Here is a 22647-nt window from a genome sequence, read left to right on the forward strand (position 1 = left end):
ACACACACACACACACACTGGATAGTTATAACATGAGTTTCCTTGCAAAGAACTTCCAAACAGGAGGAGGCTGCTGGGCCCATCAAAGCCTGCACTCTGATTGCTAACACATGGTTGTTTGTCGGTGCTCTATCCATTTTCAAATGCTGAGTGTCGAGCAAGGAAGCAGCACGTTGTTTTGTTTTGTATGTCTATTGTAAAGACTCAGCCAGGGTTCGAAGGCACCGACCTCCCAGACTCAGAGTGGACGCTCTAACCATTTTGTCACCGAGTCTGGTTGAATGTACGATGTATGAATGTACTCGAAGGATTATTAATATATTATAATCCCTGAAAGCTCAGAGCAAGGAAGGTAAACATTTATAAGTAAAGCTATGCACTTTGGGTAGAGAGTTAAACAGTGAGATTGCATTGCAAAATCCTCGTCAGTGTGATGCTATTCTGTGCACTCGCTCTTCCACGAGCTTTCACTGTATTAAAAAAAAAAGTGACTAACTGAATGGACACTGCTGGGTTTGTGGATCTACCAATGTGGACACTGTTTGGAGAGGTTCTAGGCAGAAAGGGTTGAAACGTTGAAGAAAAACGGAGCCGAGCCAATGATCCAGTTCGTCAGAAAACGAGTCAATTGCTTGCAAATTTCTGAAATTTTTTTTTTAAAGTATACCACTTTTTCAAGGTTTGTGATAATGATGAAGTTAAGTTCGTGGTATTGTAGAATTAGTATAATTTATAAAGCCCTTTATATGTTAATGTGATGCATTGTGAACATTAGTGACCTTCAATAAACGATTGTAATTGTTGTGAGGCACATCTCAACGGGGGGGAGGGGGAGGGGAACCCGGTTTGTGTGCATGTATGTCTGTGCACATGTGCGCGCTGTAAGCAGAATATTCAAGGATGCCAAAGCTGTGCCCTCACGGTGTGACATTTCACCGTGCCCTGCAAAAGGCTACGTCAGGAGAATTCCGCATCCCGACTGACAGCAGACATTTTCTGGGATTATTCAAGTGACAACTAGACACATCTGTAATGAGATCACCGCTTAACTTATCACCCGTATGTCAAAAACCCCAAAAGCTGATGGAAATGTCTTCAGGTGTAGGAATCTGTTATCCTCTTGTCACCAATAATGCAAAACCAGCTGGCTTGTCACATTTCTTTCTGATGCCACCCAACAGGAAAATTGCTTTGGCTGTCCATTCACACTTCCTTAAGCCATTGCTGATGATTTTAAAGAGAGAGTGAGAAAATCAGCTTCACATGTCCTGCTACATATTGTGATGAGATTTTTACATGAATAAGAAACAATTAATCAAAAATTTTAATTTGATGTGTAGGTACAGTGCAATGCTTAAACTGCTGCATGAGTTGTATATACATGAAGCTCCCCCAAAACAATGCCTTGCAATTAAATTCGGTAACTTAAATTGTGTCCAAAATCACTTCCAGATAGGATGCATCGACATTTTAGAAGATGGAGTTATCTTTTCATGTAGAAAAGTTAATAAACTCTGCAATGTTTGCGTATGCGACAGTTTTGTGCCACTATTTTATTAACAAGGAGGCATTGATTTTTATAGGAACACACCTGGAAGGAATTTTCTTTTTTGGCCTCCTATTTTTTCAGGCCGCTAGGTCTGAAACTTGATGAAGTAGTTAGGAGAGGAGTTTGGAACTTGGCCACAGTGCCGACGATAGATCGCCTGCTCTTTGCTGAGGACACATTGAGAAACGTCCACAAATAAATTTCGGCAGATGGGCTGCCCAGTTTAACATCCATCCGAGGGACGGCACATACATTGATGGATCACCCTGCGTGTGAGACACCAGGATGAGTTTATAGCTGGTCGGGATTCGAAATAATGCTAAATATTGCACATAATTCGAAGAAATACAGGGTTATTTGATTGTTCGAAGAAATAATCGTCCTCAACAAACCTGTGCATCACCTCTTCAGAAACTCAACACCAACTTGAACAACACTTGGTGGAGCACATATACCTCTGCCAGGCTGAACAGTTTACGTTTTGTATCCCACTGATCGGCCGTACCTGGGTATGGACCTGAACCAAAATCAAATAATCAGCTTGTTCTTGTCATCTACCCAACTCATCTACCAAGTTTTGTCATTCTCTATTCAGAACCGTATTCACCATCTTGCTACATATCGTTTTTGGCACTATCTCTAAATGGTGAAGAATCACTTTAAAAATTATAAAATTCTCGAGTCCAGATATGCATCCGGATGTTAACCAAAATCGAATCAGTTGGTCTCGATCACACACCCAAACTGTCCACCAAATTTTGTTTGAATCTGTCCGTAACTTTTTGAGATATTGTGCTATATATCGTTTTTGGCCCGATCACTCAATGGTGAAGAATCACTGAAAAAAAATCTCGTATCCGGAACAGGATCTTCACCAAAATCGAAGAAATTCGTCTTTGTGATACACTCAACCTGTCCACGAAACTTCGTCTGAATCCGCCGCTAACTTTTTGAGATATTCTGCTCACAGACAGGTAGACAGACAAACAGACAGAAAGGGGAGAAAACAACCTCCGTCCACCTTCGGTAGTGGACGAAATAATTCATCCTAATGGTAGGCCATTTCTATTCCAATTATACACTTTGTTTCTTATTAATTATATAGACTCACTCACATGTTGAAAAATAATAAACGGCATTTCATAGACTGTGCGTATCTCGTTCTCATCTGAAAAATCGTGTTCCAAATCTTGTTTGTGTTCCCTCATATGTGTCTCAACATGTTCCTATTTAAATTGTAATCCTGATATTTGCAATATTAACTTTCTAGAGGAGTCCATTTGCAATATTCTGCAAATGTGGTGCAAATCTGCACCACCCTTTAAACAGTTACTTTCTCCAATCTGCCTCTTCCTAGCTCATTCCATGAAGCATCTAAACTTTTCTGAATTTGTTAATTTTCATCCAAGCTATTTACTTCGCCCTCAGCTTCAGATCTTTATCATTAATGTGTTTATTAATAAAAAAAAATCAGGCATCATGTTGACCCTTGTAGTACTCCACAAGTTATCACTTTTCATAATCGCATTAGTCGTTTATACTCACCAAGCAATCAATTACTCCGAAAGTTATATTTTGCTTCATTTTGCAACAGCAAAGAACACATTTCGAACGTATTTGTTAAATAATACTCATTTCATGTGAAGAAACCCCTTTAATAAATTTCTAACGTGAAAAAAGCAGTTTATATTCATTATAATTATGAAATATTTTGTAAATTCGTTGTAAATGATGAATATATATTTCTGCCACTAGCATAAAATTATATAAAACCATACATCTTATTCCACAATCTCTCAATTTCGTGAATTTGTTTTGGTGTGTAAACGGTTTCATAAAATCCATTTCAATTCCATGACATGTTTTAGATCAGTCTTTTTTATTTAACCATATTGTATATTATTTTTGTGACTTACCTTTGTGACTGATGTGTGTCTTGTAATGTTTTTATTTTATGATTTTTTAAAAGGATAATGTTATGCAGGATCAATGAGGGTGGAAATAATTGTGCATATAGATGGGAGGAATGATATGAGATAGGAGTGTACTGCATAAAAACATTCCAACGTCGAATCCAACCTCGTGTTCATAACTTGGCCGAGGAGAAAACCCAGGCACATTTGGGGGAGATTGTGTACAGGGCACTTGTGAACCCTCAGAAGAGCATACATGACCCCATAGGAGAGCACATCCATGCAGCAGCAGCCGGCGGTGTGTCCCGATTGGGAGGTGCAGCCGGCAGTTGCTGCAAACACAAAGAGGTATGTAGATAGCACACACTGAATGTGTTACAGATGGGGGAGATTGTAATTTGTAAAGGAACTCTCCGCAGGGTGTGTGCATGCCTGCATGCTTGGTTACATGTGCAATGCACTTGTTTCACAGGCATGCGGTCCAAATTCACACCTGGACCTGTAGTCGTGGTGGAGGTTACGTGGCCCTCTCACAAACCATGTGCTTCGGCACATGGGGAGTGGACGTGCTGTGACACCAAAACCATGCAGGACATGCTGTGCAATGAGAGTGTGGGGAAAGTTGAATGTACCAGTGAAAATCCATACACACATGCAGTGAAAGGATAAGTATTTTGCTGGTGCATGTGAATGGTGAGTTTGGACCGCAAGGAGGTTGTATGAATGCATATGGGGTGCTGTTGAGGATTGATAGTTTAGCTATGAATTTAAAACGGCTTCCTCAGAGTATAGCATGTATGAATACTAATCGGAGTGAGCCAACTGGAGCGGTGCAAAGGTTGCTGCAAGTGCGAGCATGCATGCATACAGGCAGGCCTTTGCCAGATAGATAGCATGGGTTTTAAAAGCTCTCGCCCCGCTTTATACAGGACCCGGCGGTTAAAACAGATAACGTTGCTGTTTGGGTACATTTTATTACCTCGGCACATTGTCTTCCCTTCTCTCACACTGCCTTCCATTCCCCTCCCCTTGTGCTGCCTTTCCTTCCCCTCCCCTCACACTGCCTTCCCTTCCCCTCATGCTGCCTTGCCTTCCCTTCCTTCTCCTCATGCTGCTTTTTCTTTCCCACATGCTGCCTTCCCATCCCCTCATGCTGCTTTGCCTTTCCTTCCCTCCCCTCATGCTGCCTTCCCTTCCCCTCCCTCTCCTAACCCCCAACCCCCCTCCACCACCATTCAACTACCTGGAGGTCTAGGAGAGGAAGTGGTATTAAAGAATCTGTGAATTGAACAAATGAACACTTTTTTTTTAGCAGTTGGAACTGCTGCTCGGATCAATTCTACAGTTTTAATTTTGAAATTCAGCTCAGGTTATGAGATTTTATTTGTAAAATTTGTGCAGAACTTAAATAAAGGCACTGACACTGGTGTAGCTTTTTCGATGATTGAAGGAAAATGCCCTTCCTTCCCTTCCTCTCCCCTCATGCCTACCTCCTTCCAAAGCCCCTCCTCCCTTCTCCCCCAATGGATGTCTCTGGGCGATGTTTAGTTTGATCCGTTTGGACATGCTGTTTCAACGTACCCCATTTCCTTCAATCCTGTACTAATGCCGGCAGACAGCACCAGCCCCACTGCTTCCCCTGAAGTCCTCCTACCAAATGCAAGTCAACCTCCCCTACCCCTCAAATCCCACTACTAAACAAGTCCAGAACACCCCTTCCCCTCTCAACTCCCCCCTCCCTCCTCTCTCTCACCCCCTTCCTCACTCACACCCCCTCCGAGTGCATAGCGACATTTAGTATGGCAGAACTCCCCCCCATTCCTCACTCTCCACCCCTTCCTAGCTTCGCCCCCTTCCTCGCCCCTCCCCTCTCTCTCCCTCCACTCCTCCCCTCTCCCCCCCCACCCCTCTCTCTCCCCTCTCCTCTCTCTCCCCTCTCCTCTCTCTCCCCTCTCCTGACCTCCTCTCTCTCTCTCTCTCTGCTCTTTCTCCCTCCCCCTTCTTAATATTGCCGTCAGCGAAACAATGGGTTGTATTTGTTCGTATTATACAAGATGTCCTGTTTGGGGCTGGCTTTTTTTTTTGTATACCTTGTCGAGGCTCGTATGAGAGCTAACACAACTCACAGCAAGGGGGCATGAGACAAGAGGGGCGGGAGTGGAAGGGACAAAACAGTGGGGAACAGACACATTCGGTGAACTGTGGAAGGGAGAGGGATGGGGATGGGACGGGGAACATGGCGAAGAGAAGATGGACATTACAGGGACTTTCAGGAAGGAAAGCAGGGGAATTGAAGGAAGTGGGCTTGGGTGGATTATCGGGGGTAGAAAAGATCGAGGATTTGGATGGGGGAAGATAAGAGGTGGTGGTGAACAGCTGTTTTGAAAGCCTGGAGGGAAGAATGGGAAAGAATAGAGTGAGGAAGTTTATTCCAAAGGCGGGAAAAAAGAGGAATGAAAGATTGAAGATGAGCAGTGATTCGTGATTTTGGTACTTTTACCAGAAGGGGGTTGTTGGCGGACCTTGAGCGCCCTGTGGGAATATGGTGGGGACAAATTGCAGAGAGAGCAGGGGGGGGCAAGGCTGGAGAGGAGTCAGTAGAAGACAGAAAGACCACCGACCAACCTGCGGTGATTGAGTGAGAGGCCCAAAGACTCAGCTTCATTGTGGGAGATGCCGATGATCCTAAATGCCCTGGTTTCGACAGCGTGAAGCCGAGAAAGGTGGGAGGAAGGAGCACCAGCCCAGAGGGGAGAGCAGTACTCCATCAGGCTACGGACAAAAGCTTTGTAAGTGGTCAGGAGCTCAAGAGGGCCGAGGAAGGACTTTGCACGACGGAGGATTCCCAGTCGGCGACTGGCTTTTGAGGCGAGGTTGGAAATGTGACTTTCCCAGGAAAGGTCATGGCAGATAGTGAGACTCAGAAGCTTGAAAGAAAAGACTTCTTCCAGAGGATTGTTGAGAAAGTGGATGGGGGGGTTTTGTAAACGGTCCTTTCGAAGAGACATAGTGAGAGTGTGAGATTTGTCTGGATTGAAAGACATGTTCCACGTGTTGGACCAGTTTGTGATTTTATCCAGATCCGCAGTGAGCGAAGAAGCTGCTCCTTGCCGGTCTGAGGGATGACAGATGGTACGGCAGAGGATGGAGTCGTCGGCAAAGAGAAATAGAGGATTTTCCAGAGAGTCGGAGAGATCATTGATGAAAACCAGAAAAAGAACAGGGCCCAGAACGCTGCCTTGAGCAACTCCAGCCTGCACTGGAAGAGGGGGTGAAAGAACTCCATTTAGGGCCACACGTTGACTGCGACAGGAGAGGAAGTCTGCGAGCCATGAGTGGAGATGGCCTTGAATACCATGGGAAGAGAGTTTGGTGAGTAGTGCAGGGTGCCAGACTGTGTCAAAAGCACGTGATATGTCCAGGGATACCGATATCCAAGGTTAGCTTTGTAATTTGGTCTGCTGAGGAGAAATCATAGCTGATTGTGAGGCCAAGAGGTTTCAGGCACTGCAACTCTTTCATGGGCTGGCCATATTAATCGACGGGCTGGCCATATTAATCGATAGGTTGCATTCATTTGATGATCCCCCTGGAGTGACTGGGTGAGGTGAGATTTGCTGGGATTGAAACACATGTTTCATTTATCAGACCAGCAGCGAATCAATTCCATATCAGCAAAGAGTCCGACAGCTGCCGTCGACCTGTCATCTGGATGGAGGACCATCCAACATAATCTGGAGTAATCTGCACAAAGGAAGAGAGGATTTTGCCAGAGCATCAGACAGCTCGTTTGTGTTGATGGGTTCCATTGATAGCAACGAGTTGACTGTGTGAGTGGAATAAGTCAGAAAGCCATGTGTGAAGGTGTCCTCATATGCCACAGGCTGCGAGCTTGGAAAGCAGAGTCGGATATTCATGGAGATGGTATTGACCTCTTGCTTGACATTTAAAGCCTCCACCCATTGAGGCCAGAGATCAGGCCGTTTAAAAATAGAGGCGAGACAATGTCAGCTGGAACGATGGATTCTACTATACCAATTTGCTTATAATTTGAAGTAAGTTCACAGGTCCGTAGTTAAATGGATCTGTTTGTGCACCCTTCTTGTGGATGTGAGTGATATTTGCTGACTTCAGACAGAGGCATGGCAGCCAAAGGAGGACAGCATGAAGAGCAGACAGACAGAGGAGAAGCAAGAAAAGCACAGCAAGATTTGAGAACATGGACACTGATGCCATCTGAGCGGAAAGTTGAGGCTGGACAGAACTCAAACATGTTTGTGTTTATCAATTTTATTTTCACCTCTATTTGCTGAAGCTTTTGCTCGTTTTGTAATGTTTCCTTCCTTCCTTCCCTCCTTCCCACGATCTTGGCATGATTTCTATTTCTTATTTGCAATGCAATTTAAAAAAAAATCTCTAATTAGCTTTGCAGGCTGAGTTTTGCAACAAAATAGTTTTACTTCCATGTTGAAATGGATACCCTGTCCACATTATTCATGAATACCGGTACCCTTAATTGTTTACTCTCTTCTCCACTATCGAGCCAAGTTTTTTTTTTGTTTGTTTCACGATCACTCGTTTGCACATTCGAAGGCAATTCAAGGTTGACGTGGACCTTTTATTCTCGAATATCAAAAGGCACCTCCTGCTGTTGCTCTGTTCCATATACACACACACATTCGTGGTGACTGCTTGATTCTGACTGTGTGAACGCGGTGGCTACGCAGCCATACATCTCTGAGATGGCTATGTGACCATTACAGAACACCGTGCTTTGACGTCTTCATCAGTCATAAACGTAATGTCACCCACGTGTTCTTTGAGAGGTCTAACGAGATCTATGTAAATCAGGAGGCGACAAGTCTGGACTCGATAGGGAATGATTTAAAACTTTCCAACCCATCTCCACTGGAGCAGTACTAAATACAGTGAAGGGCAAGCATCATAATGCAATGAAGTCCCGTCATTCAAGACAGCACACCTTGTCCTCATCGATGGCTTTCCTATCTATATTCAAGAAATTACACATAAATTCATTAATTCCCAAAACAATAATGCTGTAAGTTTTCCAGCTAAATGACTTTTTTGATGGTGTTCAACGAGAATGTCTCTGCTCCAAGTGGGGCAACTTAGCATAACAATTGTGCATTTTATGAGGAAAGCACCAAATTTGGCACACTAGTAGCCTAACGTATTATGAACAGACTTGGATATTGGGCCATCTCAAAATTTTTGATGTCAGTGGAAAATGGCTGCCACAGCCATCAGCGGCTGAATTTGAGATGGCCCAATATCCAAATCTGTTCATAATATGATAGGCTACTAGTGTGCCAAATTTGGTGCTTTCCTCATAAAATGCACAATTGTTGTGCTATATTTAGCTAAGTTGCCCCACAATCCATGCTGTTGCCTTTTGACTCTGGCATGAAATTAAGGATGCACATTTTATCACGTGTCACAGTCTTCTTCAATAAATCACCTCTGTCCTTCTAGCAGGGTTCCAGGAGCACTGGTGCAACAGGCACACACATTGCCTTTTGATCAAACATGGGATTCCTTTGCTTCTAACCTTGCACTAACCTTGTTGAATTTAAAGAGAAAATGAATAATTGTTTCTACATTTATAACACTGACAACCAATTCTTCTGCAGTATGACATTGAGTAATCTCACAATTCTTCCAAATTAGCTGTTCAAAGAAGTTAATGGAATCTCTGCTCTCAAAACATTCAGTGAGAGAAGTTGGTTGCACGTGAGAATGCTCAAGGTTGCTTATCCATTCACTGGCATTTTTAACTCGCTGTGCCATTTATTCGGTGGACGGAGGTTCGGTATTCACCCCTGTTATGGACAGATTTATATGAAACTTGGTGGACAGGTTTGGAGTGTGACGATATATAGCACAATATTTCAAAAAGTTCTGGATGGGTTTGGTAGGTGTCAAGAACAAGGCGATTAAATTTTGGTTCAGGTCCGGATGCAGATCCGGCCTATCAGTGGGATACAAAACTTAACCTGTTCAGCCTGGCGGAGGTATGTTCACTGCCGAGTGCCTGTTCTAGTAACCCTCGCCAAAGGATTCGGAGAGGATATTGTATTTGGGTCTGTCTGTTTGTTTGTTTCTGTCTGTCTGTCTGTCTGTCTGTCTGTCTGTTTGCCCGAACAGAACTTTTGTGTTTTTCTCCGCAACCGCTTGTCGGATTGAGAGAAAATTTTGACCATTGGTGTGACTTCTCATGTCGAATGTTTCAATGATAATTATGACGTCATAGGTCACGTGGTGTGGCAACCATATTGGAGAACGGAAAAACTTTGGCCTCTGTATCTCTGAAACCGCACCAAGGACAAATTTTAAACTTGGCACATAGCAAGTACTTCTCATGAGGAATGAGTGTGATTTTTGTTTTTGACATCATAGGTGCCCTCGTTATGACATCATAATTGCATCTGAAGAATTCCACATCCGATCAGTATGAAAATTTGAGGGTCATCTTGGGATAAAATGTTCCACAATTTTTTTTGATGACATCATCCGTCACATGATTGAGCAGCCACATTTTCTTTATTTTTTTTGAACCTTCAAAAATCTTCTCTGAAATGGCTGAAAAGATCGAGCGAAACTTTATACATCTGACCGCCTATCCATGAGGAACAAAAGAGTCACATACATGATGTCATAGGTCACAAGGTTTGGCAGCCACATTGGATTTAGCTGAAAACCTATTAAAAAAAATACACCACTCAAAAGAAGTCCTGGCGAGGGTTTGCAATCTCTGATTGCTCTTTTTCTTGTTAAAAGATGCAAGTGTTTAATGATACATGTATTCAATACATTAATGATATCGGCATCATGTACGCACAGTACTGTTGCCCCCCGGTGGATGTGTAACTTTTTTCATGGTCAAGGTTCTTGATAGAGCTAGGACACAACATGGCAAAGGGGACAGCAAGATAAATGGGAAACACCAACAGCAGGGCAGAGGGAGAAAGTCGACAGAGATGGACAAACAAGGGATGCCAGTAATGATGAGAGGTAAGGAAGAATAGCAATGAGTGGACAAGATGAATACATAAGCAAAATTTTGGGAGGGGTGGGGGAGGTTTAACGGGTGTAGAAAAGATCATGGTCTTGGATAGGGGATGACTTGAGATGGTGAGGAACAGCTGTCTTAAAGACTGGGAGGGAAGACTGAGATTGAAGAGTGTGGAAGGCAGTTCCACAGGCAGGAAAAAAAGAGGAACAAATGAGTGGAGGTGAGCAGTGATTCTTGATTAACAGAGTTTCACTAGGAGCGGGTTGCTGGTGCTTCTTGCACATACCTGTGAGGACAGAGCACAGAGATGGCAGAGGATGTAAGACCAGAAATTTGGCGGAAGAAGACAGACAGACCACTGACCTGTCTGTGTTGGCGAAGTGACAGTTATGTTCAACCAGTGTTAATTAACAGTGATTAACACACTGCTTGAACACTGATTAACACTGATTAAAACAGTAATTAACACTGATTAAAACTGATCGAATAGTTATTGACACTTATTGATTAACACTGATTGAACACTGATAAACGCAGATTGAACAGTTATGTTCTCTGTATCAGTTATATTATGAACAGTTATGTTCAATCAGTGATGAGTAACTTGTTGTACATCACTCACTCATTACATGTACATTGTGAGGATAGTCCCATCGAATATGGTTGTTGTTTCATATACAGCCTATGGCTACTGGTTGCATCATTTCTGGATGCATGGCTGTGCCACTGATGCAGTGCCCCTGCTACCAGTGAGCTCTTACTCATTTTGCCAAAGTCGGAGGAATGCCAGACTGAGTCCACCCACCTGGTGTTATTTCAATGCCATAACAAGTAATCAAACTCAAGACCCTTTAAGATCTTAAAACTAGCCACCTTAACTGTTAAGGCAACACCAGGTTTATCCAGTGTGGTAATTACTATATATATATATATATATATATATATATATATATATATATATATATATATATATATATATATATATATATATATATATATATATATATATAGTATTCCACTGTACATCCGGACACGAGAATTTTAAAAGTGATTCTTCACCTTTGTGCGATAGGACAAAAACAAAACGATATATATAGCATGATATCTTAAAATGTTGAGGACGAGTTATGACAAAACTGGGTGGATGAATTGGGTAGGTGACAATAACAAGCTGATTCAATTCTGATTAAGATCAGAATCCAGATCCAGGCTATTAGTGGGATAAAAATGTAAACTATTCAGCCTGGGGGAGGTATGTGCTCTACCGAGTGGTATTCTGTTTACTACAATAATTACAGAGAAGTGTAAATCAAAATACCACTAAACTCCATATTACTAAGTTCTAGCTCTATGATTTACCACTTACCAGTTGTTATTGCTGAGTCTTTCTTCTACTTCATCTGATTGTTGTGAACACCAGGAATTTCATGGCCTTGGGTTCATACATATACTGTATGACAACACCTTCTACTTCATGATTTTAACTATCGTCATCATCTGAGGATTCTTGATCAGAAAAATCTTCTTCAAATTCACTTTCTGACTTGGTCATTGTGCTTTGCGTCCTGAGACAATCGTTTGTTTGATTACGTCACACAGACGACATAATTATTGTGGTGGTTTTCTGTAATTTTTAGGGCCAGTACCCAACAGTTTAAAAAAAAAAATAACTATAAACACCTCAAAAAATTATTACATTTAAAAACCATGTTCAGTTCTTTGTTAGAAATCAATATAAAACTTTAGAAGCAATATAATCACATCAATATAAACACAGAATTCAATGTAATCACATCTAAAAAAAACCAAAAAAATTCTAATTCTGTGGACATTTAATGTCATCTGCAAATTTAGAAAGCCAACTCTGAACCAGTGTCCAAATAATTGATGTAATTTATAAATAATAACGGTCCGAGAACTGATCCCTGGGGTACCCTACAACTTACCGTCTATCCTCAAAGTCAGATATTCTCCCATTCACAGCCATTCTTTGCTTCCGATCACAAAGCCAGTTTCCATTCCAGTTGGCTACTCTACCAACCGATCAAAAAGCCCTCACCTTTGCCAAAAGCCTTCTATATGGTAGATTATATCGAAAGCTTTTTGAAAGTCCAGTTAAACTACATCCACCGTCCTTCCCTCAACTGCTTCATAGAACTCCAATAGATTTGTGAAACATGATCTCACTTTTGTAAATCTGTGATGACTACCTTTAATTAGTTCGAAATTATTCAAATTATCTGTTTCTTCATTAAAAATTCCAACACCTTCCATACAACTGAAGTCAAACGAACAGGTCGAAAATTCTGCAATTCCTCGATGTATCATTTCTTATTTAACTGTCATATTTGTGACTCTTCAATCCTCCAGTAGGCCTTACTGTCCTCACTCCAGTGAGCTGTTAAACATATCGGCAACCATCATGCTTATCTGCTCTGTCCACCTTCCTCGATACTCTTGGATGCATATTATCTGGTTTACTGCTTCTCTTCCCCTTCTTTACCCTTTCAGATGTTTTTTTTTTTTGCAAACTTTGCGAAATCTGAGCTTTCTCCTCACCTGCACTCATTATCACCCTTTTCTCCTACACATGTAAAATCGCTTTGTTGTGCCTGAGCAACCCTGCTGTTCGCTCAGATGCTTCAAGGTGACTATCCGTCACCACCGATCATGTCATTCCCTATTCTTACACATTATCTTTTTTTTGTCATTAACCGGTTTCTCCACACAGGCCAAAAGTCTCCCCCTCTTTGATGGATCCTGTTCATTTATCTTATCCTTGCACATTCCCCAGAGCCTCACTTTCAGTACAATCCCCCCACCTCACTATCCATTTTGCTCCTCCACATACTCATGATAAAAGTAAAAAGATATTTTTTCCTCTTGAAATTATCCATTGCTAAGCAAATGCACAGAAAATGCATTCCATTAAAAGGTGTACGATTTATGCATTACAGTACATTTTTTTTTAAGTTGATAGAATATGAAACTGTATACGAGTTAGCTATCGGGCCAAGTATATTTTCCACTATGGATCTGGCTCACAGATCTTGTTATGCATGTTTGAGAAATTAGGACAAACTAGCTGTTCTAGATCATGGAACTAAGTCTCCAATGCTCTTTTAATTTCCCCAAAGTCTTTATCCAAATTGTCTTGTGATATGGGCCATTTGAACCATGTGGCCGTGCTATCATGTGGCCTCGACATTGGCCAGCTGGAAGACGTATAATTGACTTGCATATCTTAAACACTGCATCCCAGGTTACAGAAAAAATTTGTTTCTTAATATATGGGGCCATCCATAAATTATGTAATGCACACAGGGGTGGGTTGTTCATTTGAGCATGGGCTTATGGTGTTTCAACCTACATTATGTAACTGTAGCCATGGTAACGAAAACTCGCCTTGAAAAAGTGGTATTTTGCAGGCTTTGTGATCCAAAATTTGGCAATTACCATTTTTCCTGGTCCCTTCAAACATTGTTTAAAACACCAGGATGTTATCCAAATATATCAAAATTAACTGGAAGTTCTGGTCACCAACACTTATCCATGAGAAGTACATGTGTCTCTGGGTCATTACATAGACCGAAAGGTAAATGTAAGTACTTGTACAGTCTGCTTGTCCAACATGGATGAAGTTTTCTTAACGTCTGTCTTAGCTACTGGGACCTCATTAAAACAATGGGCAAGGTCAATAATACAAAAATAACTGTTACCATGCAATATATAAAAGGCCTTCTCTATTTCTGGAAGAGGTGAAGCATGCATGTGTGTAAGCCTGGTGTTGGCTCAGTGGTTAGGGTTGAGGCTTGGGATCCTAGGGTCCTGAGTTCAAGCCCTGTCGGCCACTGAATTAATACACCAGGGGGTTGACTCACCCCGTCGGCTGCTGAATTAATACACCAGGGGGTTGACTCAGCCTGTCATCCTTCCGAGGTCGGCGAAATGAGTACCAGTTCCAGTGTGTGTACTGATAGAGGGGCACTGCATCAGCAACACAGTCACGCTTCAAGAAATGATAGCTACCCCAGCAGCTAAGCTGCCATATGACCACCACCATGCATGTGTGTTTTGGGGATAAGAACTCTGTAGTCAACGTACAGTTGAAGGCTTCCATCATATTACTGGATGAGGACAACTGACAATGCATAGGGGCTCAGTAACTCTCTGATGATTGCTCTGTCTACTGCTGCCTTAAGGTATTCCCTAACCTCACCACAATGATGAGGGGGCACACTTCTGTGAGATGCTTGAATTGGAATGTCATCTGTGGTTACTATGCTGTGTTCAACGTGGTCACAAAGCCCAAAATCGTCATCTGTTTTTCTCAATGCATCTTAGTGCTTAAACAGGGCTTTGTGAAGTGCTCTCTCCCCAAAGCCCTGTTTAAGCCGTTCCAAATAGAGGGATCATCAGGGATCTGTCAGTTAGTCCACCACCAGTTTATCAGCTTCCTTGGCACCAGTTGCACAATATTGCCCTGCTTCAACTTCACAGTTGCTTAAATGACAAAGTTTCACACTATGGTGCAAAATAATGCAACAAAGAAAGTTAATTACTATCCTTGGCTGTACATGCCATCAAAATCCCCCATTTTAGCAACCTGCATTAGAACACGACGATGGCAGTCAACTATGACATATGATGGGCCGAAAGCAAGCCACTTCAGAAGTGGACTGGCAAATGCCTCCAGATTTTCAATACAACATTATATGGACAGTTCTTTAATGCAGCCTTCTCACTCCCTTAAATAATACTGAACGAGCAGGAATGAAGATCAGGCTTCTTCCCCAGACTCAATTTCAGAAAAGGGTGAGGAAAAGGTGTGCCTTTAGACTTCTTCCATTTATGTTGCACCAATAGCAATACTGTATGAAAACAGAAGTTAACCCAAAGGTGTTTCGAAATAAATACAAAAGTCTGAAACATTTCAAAACTGCAGCATAAACATTTGCACATTTCCCTGATTTGTTGAGCAATATGCCTGTTTGAAGATGGTCACGGCCAGTGTATATAAGCCATTCAATACGGCTTAATTCCGGTTAACTGCCTTGCGCAGGGTAGTTGTACAGATAAATTCTTAGCATGAGCCGTAGCAGTTGGTTGCATTACTATAAAGCAGTTTTTCTCTAATAGCAAACACAAATATGTTACACGACTTTCCAAAGCAAATTGATTTTCATTCCGGCACAAGGACAATACTGGTTCTTTGAAAGTCTTTTATCCAGATTGCAGTTTGAAGAGGGGTTGGCATAAAAATTTGTGGTCACAATTTGTTTTGGTTCTTCAGTTGATAAGATGCCGTTATGAATCTGGAAAATATCAACGGCAGCCTAATTTGGAGCCAAAGCTGTTGACGTATTCTGTAACCTTGTCTTACGGGTGATGTCTCAGTATCCCTTGCAAAGAAATTTCATTATATATTTATTCAGCTGAAAATAGTAACAATCTCAGGAGTACAGTAAACACAACCCAAATGTCTTCCAGCTTGCAAAACTTAATTTTTCATCATGATTTAATCATTCACGAACATCCTTCAGTGCTTGTCAAATTTGGAATGTATGTTTTAACATCCTATTTTCTATGATCCAATGGGTTTTTTAAAATCATAATTATGGCATATTTGTAACTTGGCCTAATGAATTAGCTCATCAATGTTGATTGGTCGAGTGAGTCCATCTCTGAAAAAAACCCCCGACATATCCACTGGTTCCATGCATTTAAACTGTGAGTAGTCGCTGGCTTTATAAGTTGACAATGACTGCAGGTTTTTTTGTTTTCTTAGCTGAGTGCACAATAGGAATGTCTTAAAACATGGGACGATGGTATTAAAGCTGTATTCCAAAGCTGCTGAGATCCCACCTACCTATATACCGCTCACCTGGAATATTATCCCCCTCGGTCCTGGTTACATGTTCAATATCTTGAACGTCCATACGAGGAGCCTCCCTGTCTGGCTGATGGCATTGTGAGCAACTTCGAATGGAAAATGGTCAGTCGACTGAATATTGCTATACGTCTTGGAAATATATTTTCTTACTTTTCAGAGAGGGATATATATTTTTGAATTCATAACAGAATTTTACTCACTGTGCTTCTCACAATTACATTTGCTGAAAGACATTCGCGGATTCTTGATTTTTATTAATTTATCCAAGAAATCTGGTGTTAACATCATACATATACGTACGCACAAAGTTAATGTTTCACATTATTTAAATCAGTGAAGTTTACAAAATTATAACAAGTCGAAAAAAATTAAAATATGTGAATTTAACAATATAATAATAATTTTTTTTGCAATCCTTTTATGGTAATTATCTTACCGAGCTTCCTAAACTGGTATGGAGAAGAATTCTAACTTTTTTTTGTGTCAAAATGTCAGATTTGGTTTGCTCACTTCTCTTGGTGCAAGCAAGCTTTGTTGACTGAGAATTGATTTATTGCTTTGAGTAAATATGCAATTCCTTGAAGATGATGTGAAAAATACAAATTGTATTGCAAGATTAATTCTATTTTAAGTCAAGGAAACCTTTGTACATCATTCCTGTTGACCTCAAAATGGTGATTCAGTTGTTGTTATCCATTCATCACATTTAAGTTATTTATTTTTATAACGACAACAATTCAAAGTAAACATTTTCAAATGGGATTGTGAATATTATTCCCATTGATTGCTGGAGCTTTAACTTGGGGGGGAGGGTGAGTGGAGGAGTGGGAGAAGCTGTCAACTCTTCCCCACAAACCAGGTCTCCTCTCTCCACCTTCCTTCTGCAATGCTGAACCCTTGCTTCTACCCCCGAAGAGCCCCTTGCCGTTATGAGCCTCTCCATGCTTTGCTCAGTCTGGGGTATCATTCTGTGCTCTGTAGAGCCATGGGGGGTGGGGGAGGGGAAGTGAGCTGGAGCTGTAATGTGGCAGCTATTAACTCAGCGACCTTCCTCCAGCTGTGCCCAGCGACTTTCTGTGTAACGCCTATCAAGTCCTTACGAGTGTTGGCTCATGCTGCCAAACGCCCTGATTGATATATCGCTGGAGGAAATTAGCGGTCACTTTGAAATGCTTAGATACATTTAATCATTTTTTCATTTATGCAAGATGCCTTCTAACGAACTTTTTTTTGTCTTTCATCAGACTGATCCTGGCTCCGTCATCAGCTTAGAGGATCTCAGCCCTTCGATTAGCCATGGGAATGCTCCACTCAAGCTATACAAGAAGCTGCGTCATGTGCTATAATGACGTCAGACATAATGAGAAATATCTGCAGTAAATACCAAACACCACTGAAGCATGGTACCTTATTAATATCGACATGCCAGGTCATTTAAAAAAAGTGAATAATTGAAGTTGAAATACCCTTTTCACATCCAGAAACTATTCAAATGTTACAAACAAAAACAACCTTTTGCCCATTTTGATGCAGCACAAAGTGAAGAAACAAATGTGACGTCAAACATCAGAACTGAAATTGTTTTCTGAACAGATGAATAGCACATTGAAAGGTTGATAGCTGCAGCTGCAGCAAATAACCAAAGAACAACCTGTTTGCTCAATCGGGAATCTTTAAATGTTTCCAATTGAAGATTTTCAGTAGGATTAGATGAAGACCTCTACCTTGCAAAAGAACACTCCAAGAAAGTGTTTTTGGAATCTTGGAAAGTCTTTAGAGATGCCTGGTAATGGACTATACCTCTTCCTATTCATTGCCCTGGGATTTGCCTTTCTCCAGTGGTTCCTATCGGTACTTGAAGCTCGAGCTGGTGGAAAACCAGAGTCAGTGAGCAGTGGACAGCAGGCAGTACTGGGACCTCCAAGCAATGTGCATGTACACTCACTCTACCCCCATTCTTACCGGCTACTCATCAATGAACCTCATAAGTGTATTGGGCAACCACCCTTCTTGCTGGTGCTGGTGAGCAGTGCACCAAGTGAACATGAAGCTCGGGCTGCCATTCGCAGCACCTGGGGCCGCCCATTCTTGAGCCAAGAGGTACCAATCTTGACACTCTTCCTGCTTGGGATTAGTCCGTTACCCAAAGTGGCTGCAGCAGTACTGGTGGAAAGCCGTGAACACCATGACATTCTACAAGAAGACTTTGTGGATACATACCGTAACCTGACCATAAAGACCATCATGGGGCTCAAGTGGGCATCTAGTTTCTGTCCTGGAGTACGTTATATCATGAAGACTGATGGAGATGTTTTTGTGCATATCGAAAACCTGGTTTCTGGAGCCCTACAAGCCGAAGGATCAGCAAGCACCCTCTTCTATACTGGTCAGGTCATCAATGGACAGCCGATCCGTGATCCTCGTAGCAAATGGTACATGCCTCGCTCAGTTTACCCTCGGTCCCGATACCCCCCATTTTGTTCAGGCACGGGTTATGTCCTTTCCGGAGAGCTCGCAAATGCTGTGTATCGCTCTTCACTGCGGACAGCCTTGTTGCCTCTTGAGGACGTGTTTGTTGGAGTGTGCGCACATAAGCTGGGTGTACTTCCCACACATAATGGGGGTTTCAATCGCCGACGCCTGGCTGGACGGACCTGTGACTTCCACCGTGTGGTCACACTGCACCAGGTGCCACCCACCACCATGCGTCGTCTCTGGAAAGACATTCACAGCAATGGCACTATCAATTGCTGAGGTAGTGAAACAATGAAAAGTGGCTGAATATTGTGTTTTATTTCAATGTACCTGAACTGTATTGTTTTATAAGGTCACTTGTTTTTGTTGTTTCAACATTTTGAGGAGAGCACTGGGGCAAAATTACAATATCTCCCACATTAAAACCAAAGGGATTCCAGCTTATGTTCTATTTAGTTCTAACCTTAGTGTGAAATATTATGCCTATTCATTGAATTGTTGCCACTGAAGCATTGTTCTGGAAGTGACATTACAAACTGGTAGTTGTGGCCTTAGTGTTAATATATTTAAATATTCTCCAAATCTTAGGCTTTATAGGAATGATGAATGCTGCCCTTTTCACTGTAAAGATATCGAAGTCTGCACTGAGGTGTTTGCTATATCACATTGAGTTCCATATTTGTAACACCAAACATTTTTTTTTTTTTGAGGAAATGTGATGCCGTTACTCACTGTGAATGTAGACATGCCATCTTGGTTTCGTTTTACTTCATCTTATTATGTTCAGCTTTTTCCACTTTGCAAAATCATTAATGATAACTATATATATATATATATATATATATATATATATATATATATATATATATATATATATATATATATATATATATATATATATATATACACACATACAGTATTTATATATACATACATGCATACATGTATCGGTATGAAATGCTCCCATCTGATCTCAAATGGATGAGTCACTTATATGTGCATTCCTGTACATATATATATATATATATATATATATATATATATATATATATATATATATATATATATATATATATATATATATATATATATATATATATATATATATATATATATATATATTTCAAGATGCTTGGGTCATTCACTAAATTAGATATCCACAAATAAATTTTCATTGCACAAAAGGAAACGTTCCAAACACTTAATTTTAGATCATTCTAGTTTTGGGGAACATATCCCTCATAAGAATGATTATATTCTGACTACTGCAAAAAATTGACACCAGATCGTCGAGATGTGATGGGTCAAAAAGGTTGTTCAAATGCACTGAACGTCCCATGAAAGCGGAAACACAGAAATTTCATTTAAACCTGACTTCCTTGAAAGTATATCATTTATGATATCAAAACATTGCAAGATTATCAGTAAACACGATCACTGATCAGTTGCACAAGTGCCTGCTTTGCACATTATCAGAATCCAATAATGTTTTATCCTGACATTAAACCTCCTCAATCCCATATAACCAACAGAGAAGTCCCCCCAAAAACATTTAAAAATCAACCTTAGATGAGATTTCGATAATTTTCCAAATTGTTCCACAAAAACCCACATCATACGTTTTCTTGGTTTTCTTGATATAATGTATTTTTGCAAACATATATGTTCAAACAATTAATTCACACACACATTAGGACAAACAAAGGATATCAATATGCATGTTTGAACATTAATTTGTAATCATTATTGTGATTACAGGTTCATTGTTTTTTGTGTTTTTTTATTGAAAAGCAATCTGTTGATGCATGGTCGATCAGACTGGAATTGGATCTCAAATCGCTGAACTATTTTTTGTAAGGCCTTTTTGTAAATATTGGTATGAAGGTTCATGGAAGAATATATGGACAGGGAGCAATGGATGAACAGACAAAATGGGGCAAGGAGAAAGGTGGGACACCAACAAACGGATATACCACAGCACAAGGAGACCAAATTGTAATAGAATGGTGAGAAGATCTAGTGGGTGCAGTGAAGCTCAGTCGTGAAAATGGGAGAGACCTTGAGGTGGTGGAAATGGAAAGGCAGTTCTACATGTGAGATAATAGGGGTAGGAAGGAGTGGAAAGGAGCATTGAGTGTAAACTTAGGGAAGGTAAAAAGCAAACGGATTATAGCAGAACATGTGACCTTGAAAGGTGAGATGATAGGAGTGGCAAGACCATAGTAAAGCTTCTGCTGAGCTGCAAGGCCACCAAGCTGCCAATGGTGAGCAAGAAGCAAACCCTGACACTCAACTTCCTGATGTAAAATTTCAATGGTTATAAGGCTTAAACGCAAGAAACATGGGAAACTGAAACAACAGTCCACAATGTGTATCCATATTCCATCACACTCTAGATAAAGGCTTTGTTCACTGTTGTAAGCTGAAGAGGGAAGATGACAAACTTGGCAATGCAGAGAAATCTGAGGTGGTAGTTGGCTTTGGAAGCCAAATTAGACATGTGATCTTCCCAAGATTGATTATAGCTGATATTGAGGCCCAGGAGCTCCAAAGGCTAATATCTCTTGGAGGCTAACTGCATTAATCAATAGGGCAATTTTATGTGCTGGTACATATTGAAGGAAAAATTGAGAATATACATCTTTCTTTCACTGAAAGATGTGTTCCAGTTAGATGACCAGTAGATTTTTTTTAATCCAGATTGGTGGACCAGGATTCTGCACAGCCTTCCTGGTAGAGGGGTGCAGAACTACCCTGCACAGACTCCAAAGTGATATGAGGGATCTTTCGATGACAAATAGACGGTGTTTATCAAGAATCACATTGGTCCCAAAACGCCACCTTGCGGCACACGAGCCGCTCGAGGTAGAGCATCACATAGTATTTCACCCAAAGCACCCTCTACTTGCGGGCGCACAGGAAATGTGTTTGCCAGTCAATCGGGTAATCTTGCAGACACTGTTAACTTATAGTGTGGCTATCAGAGTGAGGTGCCAGGCAGAATTAAATTAATGGGAGATCCCCAGTGATATATCCTTTATCTCTTGTTTGAGATTGAAGGCATCAATCCCATTGCTCACACAGAAGAAGCAGCACGTGCATGGTGGAATGACCTGAGTGGAAGCCAAGCTGATGCTCAGAAATCAAAGAGTTAAATAAAAAACAAGTCAAGGTTTGCTGCACTTAACAATTCCAATTATATTAGCTGATGAAAGGGAGAAGGCTGACTGATCTACAGTTTAGAGGGTCAGTTTTGGTACCATGAGCATTGAAGTAATATTGGTAATTGGTGGATGAAATGATGGAGGAGAGAGTATTTTGTTCAGAAATGAGTCACACACTGTTTAGCCGAGAATGGATGGTGGACTGCAGGCCAAACCAATCTGCTTGACTATACCGCCAGACATCAGAGCTCCTTGGTGGGTCACCAAAAAGCCATTTTGTCTTTACAGTATAATTAAAGAAATGGCAGAGGAGTGTCTGAAAGAGCAGTCATAATATGACTCTGCGTATTATTTGGTCCAACATTATATTGTTGCATTGTTTCCACTTGATTCTTAATCTGATTATTCGTTTGTTGATAGTTGATCAACTTTTGTCATGAATGGATGGATCGAGTCAGTAATGGCTTACTTTTCTTGCCAAGGTATCTGTGCGTTAAATTCTTACAACTGTTCGGTGTTTGACTGTCATGCTGTTTCTTTCTGCTCATTAAAGTACCTTTTCCATTGGGATTTTCTGAGTGATACAAATAGTGTTTCATTATTTGCAATATTTTTTAATT

The 22647-nt window shown here is 41.0% G+C and overlaps 1 protein-coding gene across 5 annotated transcripts in view; it reads left to right on the forward strand.

Moving 5' to 3' along the window:
* The window catches only part of LOC147008467 (beta-1,3-galactosyltransferase 1-like), an 80447-nt gene extending 60706 nt beyond the window's left edge, over nt 1-19741 (forward strand). For all 5 annotated transcript variants that reach the window (XM_085863580.1, XM_085863579.1, XM_085863581.1 and 2 more), the window contains one exon: nt 17633-19741. In XM_085863580.1, coding sequence (XP_085719706.1) covers nt 18099-19142 — 1044 coding nt within the window. In that variant the 5' untranslated portion in view covers nt 17633-18098 and the 3' untranslated portion in view covers nt 19143-19741. The remainder of the gene's footprint in view (nt 1-17632) is intronic.
* Nucleotides 19742-22647: the final 2906 nt, after the last annotated feature.

The sequence above is a fragment of the Eptatretus burgeri genome, chromosome 18 (genome assembly GCF_056783735.1).
Source record: "Eptatretus burgeri isolate ZD-2024b chromosome 18, Ebu_testis_v1, whole genome shotgun sequence".
Taxonomy (NCBI): Eukaryota; Metazoa; Chordata; class Myxini; order Myxiniformes; family Myxinidae; genus Eptatretus; species Eptatretus burgeri.